Genomic DNA, 22,991 nt, shown 5'->3' with positions numbered 1-22,991 from the left:
TGGTTCTTAACTCTCTGAGACACAACAGGAATTCGAACTCAATGCTTTACAATAACCGATAAGAGAAAAGAATCCCAAAAAATGAGATATACATGTATGTATAACTGAATCACTTGGCTGTACCCCTAAAATTAACACAACATTGTAAATGAACTAGACTTCCACTTTTAAAAATACTTTTAAAAAATGCACTTGCACTAGTAACAATCATAATAACAACACAAAATCCCTAAACAGTATACCCTGGAGATCTCACCCATCCACTCCTCTCCACACCCCCACTGTAACCAGCTGTGCACCTGCCCTACATACCTGAATTGACCCTCCCCTGTGGATGGTCACCTCAGACATATTTATAAGCTTTTGCTTTTACAAATAATGTTGCAGTGAACAGCTTGCACCTAGCACATATGTCATTTTGCATTTTTGCAGTGTATCTTTGAGATAGGTCCCTAGAGGGACCATTGCTGAATTAAAGGGAATACATGTGTGGTTTGCTAGATACTGTCAGGTCCCCTCCATAAGGACTGAATCAGCAAACCTCAATCGTAACAAGGTACAAAAATGAGGAAAAAGACACAGTGGCCCCTACATCTCTGTCAGCCAGCTAATGACCAGGTCAGCCTCGCATTGTTCTCTCCCACGGACAGGCCTGGGCAGATCTCAGGAAGAAACGCAAGTCCAGGGAGCCCTGAAGGAGCCCTCAAATGCCATTATCTTTGCTTTGGCTGCAATACCAGTTTAACCAGTAGCCCTGTTTTGCTCAGGCTGAGCAGAAGCTCAGAGTGGTCTTTTGTGTGTGTGTGTGTGTGTTGTTTTCTTTGTTGATAAGAAACTTAAAAATTAATTATTTCACTGTATGTTTGTTTTGACAAACTAAGTATTTCAAGGCATGGAGCCTACTGGGGAATTATAACAAGTTTCTGTTGTGGCTCACCAGGTTGAGAACCACACTAGTATCCATGAGGATGCCACTGTGATCCTGGGCCTTATTCAATGGGTTAAGATCAGGTGTTGCCATGATCTGTGGCAATGGTCAAGGAAGAGGCTCAGATCTGGCAATGCTGTAGCTGTGGTGAAAGCTTCAGCGGCAGCTCTGATTCTACCCCTAGCTGGGAACTTCCATAGGATGCAGGTGCAGCCCTAAAAAAAGAAAAAAGAAAAAGCTAGTGAAGAGCAAATTAAATTCTTATACTCATTGGCTTATCTGTCCCCGCTGGTTTTTCTTGACAAATGGAAGGAAAATTAACGTGGTTAAGACGCATTTAGTCTCTTATTTATTTGACCAACATGAAGGAAACCTCCTCTCTGTCTCCTCTTAACTCCCACCTCCAGGCAAGAAAGAAAAACCTGCACAGCCTGCAGGCTGAATCCAGCACACAGGTGCTTGAGGTTGGGATGACACTACGGTTGTAAAAACAGAGGGAAAAAATTAGTAGCTAACATTTGACATCAGGAGATTTCACATAAATATCCAGACTTCTGACTTCTTTGGAAAACGTAGCCAACCAGCCTGCTTTACAGCATGGCAGCCACTGGTTGAAGATGAGTAGACACTGCCCCAGCCCAGGGTGCCCATCCAACCAGGCCATTCATTGACTTTGCATCCTGGGCCATGCGTTTCTGAGAACTGCCCTAGACTGCCAGCTCCCTGAAGACAAGGACTGCCTGTGTCTGACTCAACTTTGACTTTCTGGCATCTGACCCGGACCCCAGCACACAGGGTCCTCCATTAATGTGTGTTGGAGGAAGCAAACCTCTTTTGGATGCATGCATCCCATTTCTTCCAATGTTAAAACTGTGCCATTGTAATTCCCTCTAGCCTAGATCTTGGAAGCTGATTGGCATCCCAGGTGACCCTGATCTGTGCCATGGGTCCCTAACTAAAGTCACTTGTATATCAGCGGGCTGCCCCTAAAGTCTTCATTTTCCCATTTGAACTCTTTTCCTTTTCACAATCTCTGTTCCAACAGAGGACAGAAAGGCACACCTCACAACGTGGCTGCCAAGACCACACAAAACTATGTAATGTCAAGCATGGCCCCCAGCACTTATTTTTATCACATTATTAGCAGTGTTTCATCTCCCATGTCACAAGTGTCTCTCAACTCTTTGTTAGTCCCCACGGTTTGATTTGCTTGTGCAGTTAAGCCCCAAGGAAGAGATAGAAGTAGAATCTCTGTATTCTGAGAATTTTCCAAGTCCACCGCCAAAGATATTGATGGAGGCTAAGATCTTATCAGGAGGTCTGTATTTCTTATCAGGTCCATTAGTGACCGAGAGGAGATGATACAGGTATGTCAGAGCATATATAACTAGGAGTTTCCAGCCACCACTGCATGCTCAGAACTCCCTCTTTCCTGAGTACCTGGACCCAGGAAAGAAGCATGAAGTGGCTTGTGATCCTTGGGCTGGTGGCCCTTTCAGACTGCTTAGTCATGTAAGTATGGGGACTAGAACTGACAGCATCTCTCTCTATGGAAGGTTTCTTGTCGCCCTGGCATCCTCTTATTCCTCCACCCATTGAGTGTGGAAGGGAATGTCATCATTCCTCACAATCTTAAACTTCAGCTCTCACTGACTGATAAGCAGTTTTCCATGGGCACCGTGGGGCACAGGGGTCTTGGGGAAGGGCTGCGGGATTGCACAACTCTGGGGGCACCAGTCCCATCACAACCCACATGAAAAATGGCACGCCTTGGAATTGTTCCGTGCACATCCCAGGCAACTGTCACTGAGGTCCCGTGGAAAGCATTTCTCCTGCATTTGCTCCTAGGTCTTCTCTCGGCTCTCTCTCCATTTCTGTGTCGATGTGTTTCTAGGGCTTCACCTGTGGATCTCTCTTCTTTCTCTTCAACTCTCTGGCTGACTCTATCCATGAAGAACACTTGGAGGTTTTGTTCATTTTCCTTTCAAGTCTGATTCTTCCTCATTCGCTAGCCTCTTAATTGGCACAATTTATTCCCCATCTCCTGGCTCCATCTCTCATCCCTTTCTTCGGCTTCAGCCCTGGAGGAAGATCAGGAGGCCTACTGCTAGGCCTTTCGACCTCTAACAAGCAGTATGACCACAGCCAAGTCACAGACTCCCTGTCCTGCATTTCAAAGTCCTTCTCTCTAAAAAGAGGATCACGATCCCCCTTCTGCCTCCTCCCAGAGCTACTGTGAGGCAGATACTCTTGGATGACAATAGCGATGGGATCGGCTACCATGGTGGAGACTTCCCACACATAAGGCACATGACTTCCATCCTCTTCCTTAACAGCCAGAACATTCTATGTAGGGGGCGGGGGCTATTGCATTCAACCTGGGTGCCACTGGAGGCTCCAAGGGCTCCCATGGCTTTTGCAACATTACAGGAAAGAACCTGTATTCAAACCTAGGCCCTTGCCATGGTCTTTGCAGGATGACACTCCTCATAACAATGCTTGGAAAACACACAGCGTCGGTACAATGGAGGGTGACAGTCCTTCTACAACATGGACAGCTGTTGGCTATCTCTTGTTTTTTTCCTTTTCCCAATGCACCGTGAAAGGATCCCTCTCACGAAGGTCAAGTCTGTCCGAGAAAGCCTCAGGGAAAAAGGCTTGCTGAAAAATTTCCTCAGGGAACATCCTTACAACATGATCCAGTTCCGCCTGATGAAGAATTCTTCCTATGTCCGGAAATTTGCTTCTCATCCACTGAGGAACTACCTGGATGTGAGTGAAAGGGGAGGAAGGCTCCACAGCGCCCCCTGGTGCTCTGGTCAAGCCTGGGGTTCCCCAGGAGGGGCCAGGAGGGATGTTGGGGCTGGGGCCCCTTCAGGAAGCAGAACCACAGGGGGATCTGGCGCCTCACACCCAGAGGAGAAGGCACTCCCAGCATCAACTCTTGGTCTGTGGTGACTGGGCCCAGAGATGACCCGGTGGCACTGAACCTCCACTTCTGTGCCAGGGAGTTGTCATTGGCACGTGGAGCTTTTGGGGTTTTTTGGTGGCTAGGGCCAGCACCCAAAGCATTGACGTTCCCAAGCTAGAAGTTGAATTAGAGCTGCAACAACCAGCCTACACCACAGCCAGGCATTTCAAGCCACGTCTGCTACTACACCACAGCCCAGGGCAATACCATTCTTCAACCCACTGAGCGGGGCCAGGAATCCAACTCAGTCCTCACAGATACTAATGCAGTTCATCATGTCTGAGCCACAGCTGGAACTCCCAAGTTTCTTCTTTTTGAACTAAAGGAGCCAAGTAGTTACAGATGAAGAGTGAATTATGTCTAATTAAACAATAAAGCCAACTGCAAAGCAACTTTGAAGCCACAGATGGTGGAAGTCCATCCAGCCCCTGTAGACCCAAAAATAATACAACCAGAGCTGTAATTGAACTCCTAGAGTGGGTGATGCTATAGAAATCTAATACTATATGGTTAGGGCTACTGATTTTATTTTATTCTTATTTATGTTTTTTTCACTTTTTTCCTTTTTAGGGCCACACTCGTGGCATATGGAGGTTCCCAGACTAAGGGTCGAGTTGGAGCAATAGCTATTGGCCTACATGACAGCCACAGGGACAAGGGGATCCGAGCTGTGTCTAAGACCCACACTGTAGCTCATGACAACACCAGATCCTTAACCCACTGAGTGAGGCCAGGGATCAAACCTGTGCCCTCATGGATACCACTCAGGTTCATTAACCACTCAGCCACTACAGGAACTCCCATGGCTACTGATTTTGAAAAGGTCTTATCTCTTCCTCAAGAACGCAGATCCCAGCCTGACAAAAAGACAAAGAAAAAATGAATATCACAATAAAGGGCCAACTGCGTGCTGTTGACAGGACAAGGATTGAGTTTGAGCAAAGGAAGGAGAAGGACGTGCTCAGGATTGGCCTTGAGGGGGACACTGGAGAGCTGCTCCAATGAGGCACTGGTCTGAGCACAGGCTGTGAGGTGGGGCCGTGCTCAGGGGACCTCAAGGTTGGTGGCACTTCTCAAAACCAAGGTGACCAGGGCAGTCAGTTCTGCCCTGACCACCCCTCCCCGCTCCCTATAGAAAGTCTATGTGGGCAACATCAGCATCGGCACACCCCCGCAGCAGTTCAGCGTCGTCTTTGACACCGGCTCAGCTGACCTCTGGGTGCCCTCCATCTACTGCAAAAGCAAGGCCTGTGGTGAGTGCCCTCCCCACCCACCTTGTGCTGCCCCGACCCCCCTTCACGGACCTCGGCAAGCTCACAGACACGCATCTCCTCTATCTGCAGTTACACACAGGTCCTTCAACCCTTCCCACTCCAGCACATTCCACCTCCCAGGCATATTCATCGAGTTGGAATACGGCTCTGGGAAGATTTTAGGATTTCTTGGCCAAGACACCATTCGGGTAATGTGGACACCACAAGCTCAGGCAGGGCTGGCCCTGGAGGGACTGTTGCTTCCCAGACAGACACAGATCCCTGGGGAGAGCATGCCTTTCTCAAAGTCCTGTGTGTCTCGCTGCCCACCTGCCCTGGGGAGGAAGCGCACCTGCTGACACACAAACTCTCAGAAAAACTAACCCAGAGAGTGGTTTGGGGGTGGATTTGCTGCTCAGGTGCCACTTTGCTGGCAGCACTGGGGTGGGGGGAGTAAAACACACACATTTCTGTTCCCCCACTAGGCCTGGCACTGTGCCAGGCACTTCCACTGTGATCATGGTTTAATCCTGCAGTCCCTCCCCCCTGCAGCAGGTACTGTCATTACCTCCTTTGTACAGATTAGGGAACTGAGGTGCAGAGAACAAGGGCCTTGGCCAAGGTCACCCACCCATCTGGTAAGCGGTGAAGCTGGGCTGGCCAGTCAGAACTAAGCTGTTGTGGGGCCTTGGGGAGAGAGAATAAAACTGATCTGGGGACCCTGGGGGGCAGCCCAGGGCTTCAGGCACTCAGGCAGGGGAGGCAGGGGGCCAAAGATGTGGGAGCAACCTGCTAAGTGCATTCTTACTCTAGGCGGTCTTGGAGTATCTAATTAAAACTAAGGCCAGCCTCCTCAAAAGGGCCAGGGTATTATCTTTCTCTTCCTCTTAACCCTCTCTCTCTCTCTCTCTCTCTCTCTCTCTCACACACACACACACACTGCATGTTTCTCAGGCAGAATTTTCATAAGAACTTTGAAGTTACCTTTTATAATGGGCATCTGTCTTACTGTGTGGATGCAGAATCCACAATGCATTGCAACAAACTCATCCCTTTCTGTCATCGGATCTCAGGGACACCAAAGAGAAAGCTACCCTGCTCTCTACTCATGTTCTCCTCAGGTGGAAACCATTTGGTCCTGCCCTGAGTCTCACTCTCCCCCCAGGACAAGGGCATAAGGCCAATCTACTAACTGTAGACAGCATTTGCCAAAGGAGCGGCCATGGGATGAAATCCACAAAAATTGAACTGGATCCCCATCCCAGCTTGGCCTACGGTCAAGCCAGGGCCCAGGCAGGCCTTAGTTCTCTGCAAGCTGATGGCCCCTCCATCCTAGCAACGTCCCAGGCCTGCTTCCCAAAATTTCATGTGGAAACACCCCTTCTCCCACAGATCGACAAACTCACAAGCACGGGCCAGGCATTTGGCCTGAGCAAGGTGGAGATCAGTAGGACCTTTGAACATGCCATCTACGATGGCATCCTGGGCCTGGCCTATCCCAGCCTCGCCATGCCAGGGACCACCGCTGTCTTTGACAACCTAAAGAAGCAAGGCCAAATTTCTGAGCCTGTCTTTGCCTTCTACCTGAGCACGTAAGTCTGAGCTGCACAAACCCTGTCTCCACATCAGCTCTAAGAGGGTTTAAGTTTAAGGAAAATCTCTAGACTGCGCAATCCAGAAGTTTCTAAACACTGATAGTCAAGACTGAGGCCAACCAAATGTGACCACAGGGCCACACCAGGCGCTGCCAGTGGTTTCTATAAATACACTTTTATTGGAACACAACCATGTTCCTGGGGCCAAGGGCAGCACTTGGTCCAGAGAGGTGGAGGGAAGAGGAGGAGCAGTGGAGGGGTCAGGATTCAGGTGGGAAGAGGAGAGAACGGGATTCGCTGATGGATTCGATAAGGAAGGAAGGACAGGGATGGGGGACTCTTTCTTCCTCACTCACATTTGACCAGGAGCCCAGGACCAGCTAGAGCACTGGCAGGGGCCAGTGCAAAAGGAACATGTGGGACCCCTTGTGGAAAAAGCTTGAGTTTCAGGACAGAGATGGCAGAGGCACGGGGCCCTGCTGAACGGGGGGCCCATGGATGGCTCAGGTCACGGGCCCAGGAACCTGGCCCTGGGTGAGCCTCATCCACACCCTCAGGGCCCTCGGCTTTCCTGAAAATTGACAGGCTGGCCCAGTGGAAGCCACAGCCCTCCAGTCTGGGGTCCCCTGAGGGATTCTCTCAGCAGTCAGATTGCAGGAGGGGACCAGGCCCTCCAGGAAGTGTGGGTGGTCAAGCCTGGCCAGGATGCCGAGGTTCAAACCTTTTCTGGGCCACTCATTAGCTGATCAGGTACTCAACCCTCCATGCCTCAATTTCTGCATCTGTAAAATGGGATCATAGCAGTGCCTCTGATGGGTGGATAAGCACAGCCCTCAACCATACCTGGTGTGTGGCCACGTTGAGAAAAGCCACCCATTATTCTCCTACACTCAGCCCTCCCTCTCCCTCCTCTCCTCAGCGACAAAGAGGAGGGCAGCGTGGTGATGTTTGGTGGCGTGGACAAGAAATACTACAAAGGAGACCTCAAGTGGGTGCCCCTGTCGCAACCCCACTACTGGCAGATCACCTTGGACAGGTAAGCCCCTCCCTCTGCGGGCCACCCCGAGGGTTGTCCCCACACATGCACACAGACATGGTCAGGCTCACACACATGCACACAAGGACACACCATAACACACACACACAGATACACACACACATACACTCCACAGACAATGACACACTAAGAATCATGTACAAAGACACACATAGAAACACACACAGGCACACAGAGACACCTAGGCAGACACACACAGTCACACAGACACACCAAGACAAATAGACACAGACATATACAGACAGACACACACACCTCTCAGTGGTTTATTTTCACCTGAGCAGGCTGGTGCTACGATGACCAACCATCCTCGGCTACCCAGGCCCAAGCAGGTGATTAGTGCACAGGATCGCCAGTGGGAAAACAGGACACGTCCTGGACAAACTGGGAAAACGGGTCTCCTTAGGGAGAAGCTACCCAGCAGTGCACAGAGGTTGGCTGCATTCCTGAGACTGGAAAGCACATCAGACAGAGAGATGCCTCCTGACCCTGACTCACCCAGTCCCATCCCAGGCACATAGGGGGACAGGGGCTATGACAGGGACCACCAGGGAGCTGGGACCCAAGAGTGGCCTCAGAACAAGAGGCAGGAGTTGAGGCCCTCACACAAGAGCTTCCATGTCCCTTGGAGGCCACTGGGCAAGCTCAGTCATCGCCTGCCCGGGAGCCCCAGAGCCTGAGCCAGCCCAGGGGGCAGGGCTGGGGGACAGCCGCTCCCAGGGCACCATGTATGCCCCTGCCCACTACTCTGAGCATCTGCTGCCCCAGAGAATCTCCAACATAACTCTGGATCTGAACCCATTATTTCTCAGACACCAGAATCAGGACTCTTGTCCCTCATTCATGTCTTCATTCATTCATTCATTCAACAAACCCATGGTGTGGATCTGCTGTGGGCCCAGCACTGAGGATACCCCTTGTTCTTACAGACCTAGCATCTAGGAAGGTGGACATTCAGGAAATGAGTCCCACAAAGAATGAATTACCAGTTTGCTCCAGGCTAGACATGAGGAAGTGTGTACAGAGAATATCCAAGAGAAGAGCCTGATCTGGTTGGGGGGAGGGGGGCTGGTGGGCAGGGGGAAGGGGGGAGAATTCCCTGAAATGTGACAATGAAGCTGCAACCCAGATGATGAGGAGAAATCAACCAAAGAGAATGGAGGCCTTATAGACAGGATGACCAGCATATGCCAAGGCCCTGAGGCACCTATGAGCCTGGTGCATACAGGAACTGAAAGGAAATTAAAGAAAGTGAAATGACCAGAGCAAAGGAAAACAGAGTGGGGACAAGAGCTGGAGGACTGTTCTGGAGACAGTCATGGGTGGGGGCAGTGGCAGCAGTAGGAGACTTCAGAGTGAGCCTGGTGCCCCCTTTGTCCCACTGTCTCTTAGGATCACCTGGAGAGGGGAGGTCATTGGTTGTCCCAGTGGCTGCCAGGCCATCATGGATACCGGGACGACGTTGCTCCTTGGCCCAAGTAAAGAGGTTGCCAAAATCCATTCTTTCATCAGTGCTGTGCACTTTCAGGAGGAGGTGAAGTATCAGGTCACAGGGTCACTCTGGGGCTCTTCATAGGAAGGATCAGGTGAGCCAGCCTCTCTCCCTCTTTGTCCAACAGTATGTGGTCCCGTGTAATGCCAGGAACGTCCTGCCAGACATCGTCTTCACCATTAACAATGTCGACTACCCAGTGCCAGTTCGAGCCTATGTCCTAAAGGTGAGAGGCCATCCCTGGGGGCTGGCTGTTAAATCTGCAACGTGTGGCACCAGTGGACTGCTTGATGCTAGGAGGAGGGGGCCCTCTACAGGCCAAGCTGCACCCCTGCAGTTCCCACCCCCACCACCCACCACCCACCACCCACCACCAAATGGCTGTGGCCAGGGAGGGGGCCAGCGCATTCCATAAAACCAACCTCTTGATAGCAAAGGGAAGACTAGGACAACCACCATCCTGAAATCAATATGGAGACTCCACCCCAGGCAGGCGCAGTGCCAGGCACAAGGAGAGGGGACCACTAAGGGCCTCTGTCCTCAAGCAGCTTCTGGTCAACCAGGGCTGTGCCAAGGGATGCCTGGGGCAGAACCAGCCTAACGCGTGCTAGAAACAGGGGAGCACTGGGGAAAGTCACCCAGCCCAGAATGGAGTGGCCAAAGAGGGGGTCCAGGAAGGCCACCCGAGTGGGGGTGGGGGGAAGAGGCGCTGAGCACAGCCTTAAAGAACAGGTTGTGGGGAAAGGGGCAAGAAAAGGCCTTCTGTGCAGAGAGAACAGCCAGCCTGGGGCAGAAGGAAAGAAACAGCAGGGAGGGGGAGGGGGGCTACAGCCCGCCTGGTTCTTGGATGGACACCCCACTTCTGCAGCTGCTCAGAGAGCCACTCAGCTCTCACCTAAGGCAGGAGATGAAACCAAGAAGCTGCCCACCGTGGATATGGAGGGCAGTGGCAGGTGAGGGCTCAGGCTCACAGCTGTGTCTTTCCTTCTCCCAGGTTGCTAGTAATAACCTCTGCTACAGCGGCTTTAATGATATCATGGACACCTTGAGCGAGAGCGAGTTCTGGATCCTGGGTGATGTCTTCTTAAGGGTGTACTTCACCGTTTTTGATCGAGGACAGAACAGGATTGGCCTGGCTCCCGCTGTGTAAATGCTGGAGCTGCTTCAAGAAACAGCCAGGCCCACACCCTAAACACACATTCCCTCACACCTAGGGCATTCTCGCCCAGGGAGCGCGGCTTGACGGCGTTCAGTGCTCTGAAAAGTCCTGTTCTCAGTAAAGAATAAAGGATTGCCTTTGCAATGGTGCTGATACCAACCAGCGCCTCTCTTTGGGTCTGGGCGGTGCCTCGTAATCGCGCAGGACTGCACGACCTAGTCTGAACCATAAATGAGAGGAGCCCATCTCCACGAGATTTCCAACAGAAGGGCAGACCTCTCGGAAGGATGCTGAGGATCAGGGATCAAGGAATCCGTGCAGATCCAAAGATCTCAGTGACCAGACCCAAGTCATCAGAAGCCATCAGCTCACTCTTTCTCTCCATTGCTCTTTCCCTCTTCTCACCTTTGACTCTCTTGGCCTCTCTCTTACCTTTCCTCCCTCAGGCTTCTAAACATACTGAAGGACTCCATAGCTGCCTGCCGCAGGGTTTTATATCCAGAAGGGAAACAAGTGCAGAAAAGATCGGGGTACCAGGGAGGGCTCTGATTGGTCCACCGGAGGTCACGTGTCCAACCCTGGACCAACCATCGCAGAGGGGGTCCTGGGTACTCCGATTGGTTTCACTTGGTCACAGGGCCTTGCCAGGCAGCATCTGATTGACAGTTTTCTCCAGAACAAAGTGACTGGACCCCGGGAGAAGTGGCCCCAAAGGAAGTGGCAGAAGGATGTTCTAGATAAAGAAACCCCAGAAACTGTGCCACGTTCTCAGAGGGATGAAAGGGGTAATACGTATAGGTGCTTGGAGTTCCCTGGTGTCTGGAGGTTAAGGATCAGTGTTGTGGCTGGTATCACTGCTGTGGCTCAGGTTCAATCCCTGACCCCTGGACATGATAAAAGATTGGCAAAAAAAATATTCTTACCCTCTCAGAGGACCTTCGACAGAGGACTTCTGCTCCAGAAGGGCTCTGATTGAGGCCCCTATAACTAGGATGTTCCCCTGTCCCCTGACCCTAGTCACCAGCTCTCTGCCACCCACACCAGCCGTGTCCTTTCTAGACCCACTTCTGCAGCAACAGACCCGTGTGCGTGTCTGAGGCATCCCCACCATTTCGGGAGCCCAGCGTGGCCCTTACCTCAGCCTCAAAGGCTGTTGAAGGGACTACTGCCTGTCTCTTAAAGGGGTACCAGGGTGCACAAAGCCCTCAGGCTTTCTTTTTGTTTGTTTCTTTGGTTTTATTGTGTTTAGGGCCGACCCTGTGCACATGGAAGTTCCCAGGCAAGGGGTATGATCCAAGCTGCAGCTGCTGGCCTACGTCACAGCCACAGCAACGCAGTATCAGAGTCTTGACTGCAGCCTACGCCACAGCTCATGGCTACGCCAGATCCTTAACCCAGTGAGCAGCCCCAGGTTCCAGGGATCAAACCTGCATCCTCATGGTTACTAATCCGAATCCTTACTACTGAGCCACGATGGGAACAGCCCTTCAGCCTTGCTGAGCTTCCTCCAGGAGCAGAGATAAAAACCATCTGGTTCGGGCTGCCACCATTTGGCACCTTCGGAGACCCCAGGCAGAGCCCCAGGCTGGGGACAGCAGAGGTTAGAGGCCAAGGGGAGCCCAGATGGAAAAAGGTACAGGGAAGAAAAATAAGATGGAAAACACACCTCAATTCAATGCACAGCTCCGGCCTTTACTTCACAAAGGCAAGACGAACATCAGCTAAAGGAATGTCTCCCTCCCTTCATCTTTTCACTCAGTACAGATTTGCTGAGCACTTACTCTGCGTCAGGTACTGGGGGGGACCCCAGGGATGGGAGTCTCAGGCTGTGGTGTCCTGGGTGGTGGTGCCGATGGTCTGTGCAGCCCTCTCTGCTTTGCCCTCCTAGTCCGGCTGCTGCCCTTTTCTCTAGGCTTTGAGCTCCCTCTGCTCAGCTCATCTCCCCATCAGTTAGGGGACCTCCCAGGGTGGGGATTCCTCTCCTCCTTCACAGCTGTCTCTCTGGGGGGCTGGTCCCATCCTGATTCCTTTTTTTTTTCTTTTTTCCTTTTCTTTCTCTCACTCTCTTTTGTCTCCTTTTGTTTTACCCAGTTACATGGAGGGTTTCTTGCCCTCCTTGGAGGTTGAAAGTCTTCTGCCAGCCTTCAGTAGATGTTCTGTGCAAATCACTCTACATGGAAATTCTTTCCGACGTGTGTGTGGGAGAAGGCGAGCACCACGTCCTCCTCCTCCTCCGCCATCTGGATCCCGTCATCCCATTTCTGCCAACATGGATGAACCTAGAGCACATTTTGCTGAGTGAGATAAGCCAGACACAAAGGTGAATACGTATGATCTACCTATCTAAGTGGTCTAAGACAGTCTCACTCGGAGTTCCCTGGCATCTTAGCATTTAAGGATTTGGCGTCGTCACTGCTGTGGATCTGGCCCTGGTTTTCTTTTCTTTTCTTTTTTCTTCCACCTCCCCACATCTCCTCCGACTCTGAGCACCGGGGCCTGGCTGTGGGGTTTTTTGCTTTATCTATTGAGATGTAGTTAATACATAACATTGTATAAGTTTCAGGTGTACAACATGGCGACTCACATGTTTAAAAGGTATATTTGATAATCTGTACAGTTTTTATTCAATATTGGCTACACATCCTTGTAGCTTATTTTATACCTAATAGTCTGTACCCCTTCATCCCTACATCTGTCTTGCCCCTCAACTTTCCCTTCTCCCCACAGGTAACCACCACTCTGTTCTCGGTATCTGTGAGTCTTTTTTGTTATGCTCATGAGTTTGTTTTAGATTCCATATATTAGTATCACACAAATACCAAGAGAATTTATCTTTCTTTGGATTTTTTCATTTAGTATCCTGCCCTCCAAGCCCATCCATGTAGCTGCAAATGGCACTATTTCATTCTTTTTTATGGCTGAGTAGTATTCCACTGTATATATGTACTATGTCTTCTTCCTCATTCCTCTTTTGGCAGACTTTTAGGCTCCTTCCATGTCTTGGCTATCATAAACAATGCTGCGATGGCATTTGGAGTCTGTGTATCGTTTCAATTTAGTGTTTGTCTCTTTTCAGATACACACCCAGCAGTGGAGTTATGGCACATGGCATGGACATGTGGCAACTCTAGCTCTGGTTTCTTGGACCTCCAGACTGTTTTCCGTAGTAGCTGTACCCATTTACATTCCCACCAACAGTGAAGGAGGGCTCCGTTTTCTCCACACCCTCTCCATCGCTTGCTCTCTGCAGACTTACTCATGATGACCATTCTGACTGGTGTGAGGTGCTATCTCATTGTGGGTTTTATTGGCATTTCCCTCATAATTCGTGATGTTGAGCATCTTTTCACGCACCTGTTAGCCATCTGCATTTCTTGTTTGGAAAAAAATGCCTCCTCAGTTCCTCTGCCAATGTTTTAATCAGGTTTTGTCTGTTGTGGTTGTTTGCTTTTTTTCTTTATGTTGAGCTGTAGGTACGTATGTGTGTATTGGATATTAACCCCTCATCAGTCATATCATTTCCAAAAGTCTTCTCCCATTCAGTAGGTTGTCTTTTTGTTTTGTCAGTAGTTTCCTTTGCTGTGCAAAAGCTTTTAAGTTTAATTAGGTCCCATTTGCTGTGTTCCCTTGGGTTTTCTTTGTCCTGAGGCCTGGCTGTCACCCACTTCTCCATCCCAGTTCTTCCCTCCCCTGGGCACCCCGACACTTCCTCCTAGAATCTTCCTTCCAGGAACTTGTCTTCTCTGGGATCTTCCTCCGACTGACTCCTCTCTGTTCCCACCCCGGATTTAACCCACCCTCTGTCACTGCTCAAAACCTGCCTCAGGAACGGGCACCAGGGACAGAGAGAGCCCGTGTGTGATGTGACCTGTCGAGCAGTTGAACCCCTTTAAAAACTTATGTCCTGAAGAGACATATGTATGTTTACAACAAATGCTCAGGGGGTGACCCGAGGCCCAGTCCTCACCATCAGACAGCAGGACGGGGCCAAACAGGACACGGGACAGCCAAAGCGGGTGGGACACCTCCCGAAGCCTAAGACTCTGACCTTTGGTTCGAGGGGAGGCTGCAGTCTTGCGTGGCCTCAGGCACATCCTTCAGCTGTGCTCATCTCTGCCCCAAAACCAGACCAGTCATGACAGCCTTGTCGTGGCAGGGGGGCGGTGACAGGGTGTAGGCAGAGGGTCTCGACTCAGTAAATGACCCGTTGATATTATTCTTTATTCCCACCTGAAGATTTTTGGCAGTGACATTTCTCTCTGCAAAAATTTGCAGAAATTTGTTCACCCTTGACTTCACAGATTAAGCGATATAAAGGATATATACATTTTTTTCTCTCCTACTCTCTTCCATCATGTTCTACCCCAAGAGAATGGACATAGTTCCCTGGGCTGTACAATAGAACCCCATTGCTAATAATTCTAAAGGGAATATTTGCATCTACCAACCCCAAACGCCCCATCCATCCCATGCCCTCTCCACCTCCCCCAGAGCAATTACAAATCTCTCCATGTATATGATCTGTTTCTGGTTTGCAGATAGGATCATCTTTAGCCATACTTTAGATTCCACACATAAGTGATATCACATGGTGTTTGTCTTTCTCTTTCCAACTTGCTTCACTTAGTAGGAGAATCATTGAGTCTGGTGCCTTAGACCCCCTCAGCCTTCCTGGCACTTTTATCGGAGCTTTTTTATTTTACACTTAAACCTCCTCTCTTTTCCACCGAAAGGCTTGCTTCACAACAACATTAGCAAAATTACTTACAGGCTTTAACGTATAACCTAAATATGATACTTTCAGGGGAACTGTAGCAATATCACCAACACTAAGATTGTTGAATATAGTTTCAGATTTCTTTCGCCTTTTTTGTTGTTGTTGTTTTGGTTTGAGTATAGGGATGTGTTATTGTTTGTTTGTTTTTGTCCTAGAAAATATCTCACTCTGAATATAGAGTCAAAATTCTGCATTTTAAAGTCACTTAGGTAACGCTTTTTTCTGCGTGGCTATGTCACCAGCTTGTTGAAATTAGGCTCATTTGTCTTAGTTGGTTTGCAGTCTTGACAGATGAGTTTATCTATTTTTTTTTTTGATTCTGTAACACATTGACATGGTTGCAAAGGCCATGAAAAGCAAGAAAAATTTCACTTCCATCCCTTCCTCTCCCCCATAAAATTAAATTTTTTTTCGATTTTGGTTTATTCTTCCACTGTTTCTTTTTGAAAATATTTCTATATGTGTATGTAAAAGCAACGAACTATAAGCACTGTTCTGGGCCCTCTGTTTTAAGGCCTGCACACCTACTATATGAAAATTTGATAATCAACAAGGACCTACTCTATAGCAGAGGGAACTCAATTTTTTTTTCTTCGTATGGCCACATCCGCAGCATATGGAAGTTCCTAGGCTAGGGGTCGAATTGGACCTGTAGCTGCCAGCCTGCACCCCAACCACAACAATGCCAGATCTGAGCTGCATCGGCAACCTAAGCCGCAGCTTATGGCAATGCCATATCCTTAATCCACTGAGCCAGGCCAGGGATCAGATCCGCATCCTCGGGGACACTATATCTGGTTCTTAACTCTGTGAATCAGGACAGAAGCTCCAACTCAATATTTTAATAATAGCCTACAGGGGAAAAGAATCTGAAAAATATATATATATATACATATATGTGCAACTAAATCACTTTGCTATAAACCTAAAACTAACAAATCATTGTAAATGAATATACTTCCATTTAAAAAATAATTTTTTTAAAAAAGAGAAAAAATGCAGTTGGGAGTTCCTGTCATGGCTCAGTAGCGAACAAATCCGACTAGGAACCATGAGGTTGGGGGTTCTATCCCTGGCCTTACTCAGTGGGTTAAGGATCTGACATTGCTGCAAGCTGTGGTGTAGGTCACAGACGCGGCTTGGATCCCCCATTGCTGTGGCTCTGGGGTAGGCCAGCAGCTACAGTTCTGATTGAGCCCCTAGCCTGGGAACCTCCATATGCCACGGGAGTGGCCCTAGAAAAGGCAAAAAGACCAAAAAAGAAAAAAGAAAAAATTCAATTGTATTAATAACAATAACAAAAAAAAAAAAAACCCTAAACAATATGCCGGGGAGATCTCACCCATTCCAGTCCATGTTCCATTTGCATCATACCCAGTTATGCACCTGCCCTATATCCCTGAATTGATACCCCCCCTGTGGATGGTCACTTCAGGTAGAGTTCTAATCCTTTGCTTTTACAAGTAAAGTTGCAGTGTCCAACATCAAATGCTATCACTTACATGTGAAATCTCAAAAAAAGGACACAGTGAACTTCTTTGCAGAACAGAGACTGACTCACAGACTTTGAAAAACTTATGGTTTCCAAATGAGACAGTTTGGGGTGTGGGCGGAGGTACTGAGGGTTTGGGATGGACATGCTTTCAAATTTGGTTGTGATTATTGTTGTACTCCTATAAATGTAATAAAACTCATTAAGTAACTTTTAAAAAAATAAAAATAATTAATTTTTTTTTAAAAAAAGTAAAGTTGCAGTGAACAGCTTGCACATAGGACGTGTGGCATTTTGCCAGAGTATCTTTGGAATCCGTCCCTAGAAGGAGAATGCTGAATTAAAGAGCATATATGTGTGTTGTTTGCCAGATACTGTCAGGTCTTCTTCACAGGGGTTGAACCACCAAACCTAAATTTTATCAATGTGCAAAAATGAGGAAGAAGACACAATGGCCCCACATCTTCTGTCACCCAGCCGGTGACCACCAGCCTCGCTTTATTTCACCAAGAGGCAAGCCTGGACAGATATCGTGAGGAACAGGGCAGCCTCCACTATTTAACCAAGAGACAGGTCTGGACAGATCTCATACAGGAAGACCCAAGTCCAGGGAACCCTGAAGGAGCAGCAAAATGCCATCATCTTTGCTTTGGCGGCAATAGGAGGTAAACCAGTGTATCTGTTCATCTCAGGCTGAGCAGAAGCTCAGAGTGGTGATTTTTAGGTCTTCTTTGACTGAGAAGACACTTAAAACTTATTTCTGACTTTATATGTTTTGTTGGGCACACTACAAGTTTCAAGGTTTGGATCCCCTTGGGGAATTACGACAAGTGCATAGTAAGTGGAAATTTTTATACATTTTAGCTTCCATGCCCCTGGTGGTCTTTCTTGACAAGTGGAAGGAAAATTCACATGGTTAAGATGCATTCAGGAGTTCCCATCATGGCTCAGTGACTCTCAAATCCAACCAGGAACCATGAGGTTGCAGGTTCAATCCCTGGCCTCGCTCAGTGGATTAAGGATCTAGCATTGCCGTGAACTGTGGTGTCAGTCGCAGACACGGTTCAGATCTGACATTGCTGTGGCCCTGGCGAAGGCCGGGGCCTACAGCTCCGATTAGACTCCTAGCCTGGTAACCTCCATATGCCACGGATGAGGCCCTAGAAAAGGTAAAAACACTAAAAAAAAAAAAATGCATTCAGTCTCTTATTCATTTGACCAACGTGAATGGAACCTCCTCTCTGTCTCCTCTTGACTCCCACCTCCAGGCCAGAAAGAAAAACCTGCACAGCCTGCAGGCAGAATCAAGCAGACAGTTGCTTGAGGTTGAGATTGCACTCTGTTTCTTTAGAAAAAAAGAGAGAGAGGGAGAATATTAATAGCTAATATTTGAAATCAGGAGGTTTTACATAAATATCCACACTTCGGACTTCTCTGCAAAATGTGGCCAACCAGCCTGCTTTCCAGCATGGCAGCCACTGGAAAGTGGGCCAGTACTGCATGCTAAAAACATGCTCTTTCCTGAGCTTTCCAGCCAAGGAGGCCCATCCAACCAGGCCATTCATTGACTTTGTGTCCTGGGCCATGCGTTTGTGAGAACTCTCCTAGACTGCCAGCTCCCTGAAGACAAGGACTGCCTATGTCTCACTCAACTTTGACTTCCTGGCATCTAACCTGGACCCCAGCACACAGGGTCCTCCATTAATATGTGTTGGATGAATAAAACATCTTTTGAATTCATGCATCCTATTTCTTCTAATATTAAAACTGTACCATTGTAATTCTCTCTAGCCTTGGTTTCTGAGCAGATGGGCATCCCAGGTGCCATGATCTGTGCCATGGGTCCCTAACTAAAGCCATTAAAGTCCTCACCTTGCCATTCAACCTCTTTTCCTCCTCGCAATATCCTCTCCAACAGAGGACAGAAAGCACACCTCACAAAGTGGCCACCAAAACCATTTGAGATCGTGAAATGTCAAGTATGGCCCCCAGCACTTATTTTTGTCACATTATCAGCAGTGTTTCATCTCCAATGTCATATGCGTCTCCCAAGTCTTCGTTAGTCCCCGCACTTTGATTTTGTTGTGCAGCCAAGCATCAAGGGAGAGATTGCAGTTGAAATCTCTGTATTCTTAGAATTTTTCAAGTCCACTCCCCAAGGACATTGATGGAGGTTAAGATCTTATCAGGACGTCTGTATTCCAAATCAGGTCCATTAGTGGCCGAAGGGACAATTCAACCATTTCGGAGCATGTGATACTAGAAGATTTGAGCCAGTACTGCATGCTAAAAACATGCTCTTTTCCTGAGTACTTGGACCCAGGAAAGAAGCATGAAGTGGCTTGTAATCCTCAGGCTGGTGGCCCTCGCAGAGTACTTAGTCATGTATATACATGTCTCTCTTTCTTTGTCTCCCTCTCTCTCTCTTTGCCTCGCTCTCCCCTCTCTCACAAACACATACACACATTTTCATAAGAACCTTGCAGCTTCACTGTATAATGGGTATCTGTCTTCATTTTGGATGCAGAATACACAATGCATTGCAACAAACTCATCCCTTTCTGCCATCAGATCCCAGGGATGCCAAAGAGAAGGCTACCCTGCCCTCTACTCATTTTCTCCTCAGGTGGGAACCATTTGGTCCTGCCCTGAGTCTCACTCTCCCGCCAGGACAAGGGCATAAGGCCAGTATACTAACAGCAGACAGCATTTTCCAAAGGAGCAGCTGTGGGTTGTTATCCACAGCCCCACAAAAAGAGAAACCAGATCCCCATCCCAACTTGGTCTATGGTCAACCCAGAGTCCAGCAGGGCGTTTGTTCAGTGCAAGCTAATGGCATCTCCTTGCACATCTCCACCCCAGCCCAGCCCCAGCCCTGCTCCCCAAACCTTCACATGGGAACTCCCCCCTCTTCCACAGATGGGCAAATTCAAAGGCGAGGGCCAGGCATTTGGCTTGAGCCAGTCAGAGCCCAGAGAGGACCTTGAACATGCAGTCTTTGATGGCATCCAGGGCCTGGGCTATCCCAGCCTCGCCATCCAAGGGACCACCCCCATCTTTGACAAACTAATGAATCAAAGCCTTATTTCTGAGCCTGTCATTGCCTTCTACTTGAGCACATAAGTCTGAGCGGGACAAGCCCTCTCTATATTTAAGTGATAACATGCACCAATTGCATGAAAATGTCTAGACCACCTGATCCAGAAGTTACCTGATAGTCTAGACCAAGGTCAAACAACTGTGGCCCCAGGGCCATATCTGGCCCCACCACAGGTTTTTGAAAATAAAGTTTTATTGTAACACATTCATCCTCATGGGGCCAAAAGCAGCTCTTGGTCCAGGAAGGTGGAGGGAAGAGGAGGAGCAGTGAAGGGGTCAGGATACAGGTGGGAGGAGAAGAGAACGGGATTCGCTGACGGATTCGATAAGGAAGGAAGGACAGGGATGGGGGACTCTTTCTTCCTCACTCACATTTGACCAGGAGCCCAGGACCAGCTAGAGCACTGGCAGGGGCCAGTGCGAAAGGAACATGTGGGACCCTTGTGGAAAAAGCTTGAGTTTCAAGACAGAAATGGCAGAGGCACAGGGCCCTGCTGAACGGAGGGCCCATGGATGGCACAGGTCACAGGCCCAGGAACCTGGCCCTGGGTGAGCCTGATCCATGCCCTTAGTGACCTCAGGTCTCAGCTTTCCTGAAAATTGACAGGCTGGCCCAGTGGAAGCCACAGCCCTCCAGGCTGGGGTCCCCTGAGGGACTCTCTCAGCAGGCTGATTGCGGGAAGGGACCAGGCCCTCTAGGAAGGTTGGATGCTCAGAGCCTGGCCAGGATGCGCAGGTTCAAACTTCTTCTGGCCACTCATTAGCCGGTCAGGTACTCTACCTTCCATGCCTCAATTTCTGCAACTGTAAAATGGGATCATAGCAGTGCCTGTGATGGGTGGCCTGGTGTGTGGCCAAGTTGAGAAAAGCCACCCATTATTCTCCTACACTCAGCCCTCCCTCTCCCTCTGCTCCTCAGCAAGACAAAGAAGGGCAGTGTGCTGATGACTGGAGGCGTGGACAACAGCTTCTTCACAGGAGACCTCAAGTGGATGCACCTGTCACAGTAACACTACTGGCAGACACCCTTGAACAGGTAAGGTCCTCTCTCTGAGGTCCACCCCTAGGGATGCCTCCACAGGTACACATAGACACAGGCAGGCACACATACATGCATACACAGACACATAGTCACACACAGACAGATAATCACACACTCCACAAAAAAAAAAAAAACACTAAGAAGCACATAGAAATATACACAGAAACACATAGGCAGACACATACAGTCACACAGACACAGCAAGACACACAGAGATACACAGAAACACACACCACACAGGATCCTAACCAGGTTCCTGACCAGGGCCCAGAGATGCTTGTGCAACCCGAGGACGCTGCAGCTACCACAATGGGAGGCAGACGGGGACCATGGTTTGAGGTCCCTAAAGTGTCCTGAAAGGAGGATCAAGGAGACTTCCGCGAGCCTGAGCAGGCTGGTGCTACGATGACCAACCGTCCTCGGCTACCCAGGCCCAAGCAGGTGATTAGTGCACAGGGTCGCCAGTGGGAAAACAGGACACGTCCTGGACAAACTGGGAAAACGGGTCTCCTTAGGGAGAAGCTACCCAGGAGTGCAGAGAGGTTGGCTGCATTCCTGAGACTGGAAAGCACATCATGGAGTTGCTCTCCTGCCCTGCAGTAACGAAACCAAAGAGTATCAATTAGGACATGGGTTTGATCCCTGGCCTCGCTCAGTGGGTCAAGGATCTGGCATTGCTGTGAGCTGTGGTGAAGATTGCAGACATGGCTTGGAACCTGCATTGCTGTGCTTGTAGCAGGGCCTGGCAGCTGCAGCTCTAATTTACCCCCAATCCTGGGAAGTTCAATATGCGGCAGTTGAAGCCCTGCCCCCCACCCCCAAAAAAGCAAATCATACAGAAACACCTCCTGACCCTGACCCACCCAGCCCCATCCCAGGCACACAGGGGGACAGGGGCTATGACAGACACCACCAGGGAGCTGGGATCCAAGAGTGGCCTCAGAACAAGAGGCAGGGGTTGAGCCCCTCACACAAGAGCTTCCACGTCCTTTGGAGGCCCCTGGGCAAGCTCAGTCATTTCTTCCTGAAGGCCTCACTGTCTGAGCCAGCCCAGGGGGCAGAGCTAGAGGACAACCTCTCCCAGGGCACCCTGTGTCCCCCACCACTCTGAGTATAGGCTGCCCCAGAGAATCTCCACCGTCACTCTGGGTGTTGACCCGTTATTGCACAGACACCAGAAAACAGGGCTCTTGTCCCTCATTCATGTCTTCATTCATTCATTCAACAAACCATGGTGTGGAACTACTGTGTCCTTGGCACTTGATGATCAGACTTGTTCTTACAGACCTGGTAGACATACAAGAAAGGAGTCAGAAAAAGAATGAATAGCCACTTCGTACCATGCTAGACATGAGGAAGTGTTGATGGAGAATGGCCAGGAGTGAAGCCTGATCCAGTCTGGAGGGGTGGGGAGATGTCCCTGAAATGTGACAATTAAGCTGCAGCCTGGATGAGGAGAAATTAACCAAAGGGGATGGAAGCCTTCTAGAAAGGGTGACTAGAACGTGCCAAGGCCCTGAGGCACAAAAGAGCCTGGTGCATTCAAACTGAAAGGATATCAAGGAAGGAGAAATGACCAGAGCAAAGGAAAACAGAGTGGGGGATGTGCTGGAGACTGTTCAGGAGAGTCTTGGGGGGAGGGGGGAGGAGCGGGCAGAAGGGGGAGGAGACTTCACAGAGATCCTGGTGCCCGCTATATTGAAATGTCTCTCAGGATCACCTAGAGAGGAGTGGTTATTGGCTATACCCATGGCTGACAGGGCATTGGATCCTTTGTACTAGGTGTGAGAAAAATGTCGTCAGTAATTTCATAGGGATCTCATGAACAATGCCGATGGCTTTGAGTGGATGTCATTTTAATAACATGAATGCTTCCAGTGCAAGAGCATGGGATATCTTCCCATTTCTTTGAATCCTCTTTAATTTACTTGATTAATGTCTTATAGTTCTCAGCATAGGAGACTTTCACCACCTTGGTCTGGTTTATTCTGAGGCATTTCATACTTTGTGGTGTGATTTCTAAAAGGTATACATTCTTGTTATTCTTTTTGTAATATTTCATTGTTCGTATGTAGAAGGACAGCTGATTTCAGAATGTTAAGCTTGTATCCTGCTACTTTGCTGAA

General features: G+C 49.1%; 1 protein-coding gene across 1 annotated transcript; it reads left to right on the top strand.

The window, feature by feature from the left end:
• On the top strand, window positions 2,370-10,446 carry LOC110259250 (pregnancy-associated glycoprotein 2-like). The gene is made up of 9 exons (XM_021082955.1): window positions 2,370-2,440; window positions 3,535-3,704; window positions 5,039-5,152; window positions 5,243-5,361; window positions 6,545-6,744; window positions 7,667-7,783; window positions 9,197-9,338; window positions 9,424-9,522; window positions 10,291-10,446. The coding sequence occupies exons 1-9, from the start codon at window positions 2,388-2,390 to the stop codon at window positions 10,444-10,446; spliced, it is 1,170 nt and encodes a 389-aa protein (XP_020938614.1). The 5' UTR covers window positions 2,370-2,387.

Source organism: Sus scrofa, chromosome 2 (genome assembly GCF_000003025.6).
Source record: "Sus scrofa isolate TJ Tabasco breed Duroc chromosome 2, Sscrofa11.1, whole genome shotgun sequence".
NCBI classification, from domain to species: Eukaryota; Metazoa; Chordata; class Mammalia; order Artiodactyla; family Suidae; genus Sus; species Sus scrofa.
Note: the sequence above shows the minus strand (reverse complement) of the source record. Positions and strands in the feature narration are given on the sequence as shown.

What these genes read in the sequence shown, in the direction of transcription:
- LOC110259250 (XM_021082955.1), top strand. Translation starts at nt 2,388, where the DNA reads ATGAAGTGGCTTGTGATCCTTGGGCTGGTGGCCCTTTCAGACTGCTTA. An exon ending in TTTGCCTTCTACCTGAGCAC is followed by an intron (nt 6,745 to 7,666) that starts GTAAGTCTGAGC and finishes TCCTCTCCTCAG; the next exon opens with CGACAAAGAGGAGGGCAGCG. An exon ending in TTCGAGCCTATGTCCTAAAG is followed by an intron (nt 9,523 to 10,290) that starts GTGAGAGGCCAT and finishes TCCTTCTCCCAG; the next exon opens with GTTGCTAGTAATAACCTCTG.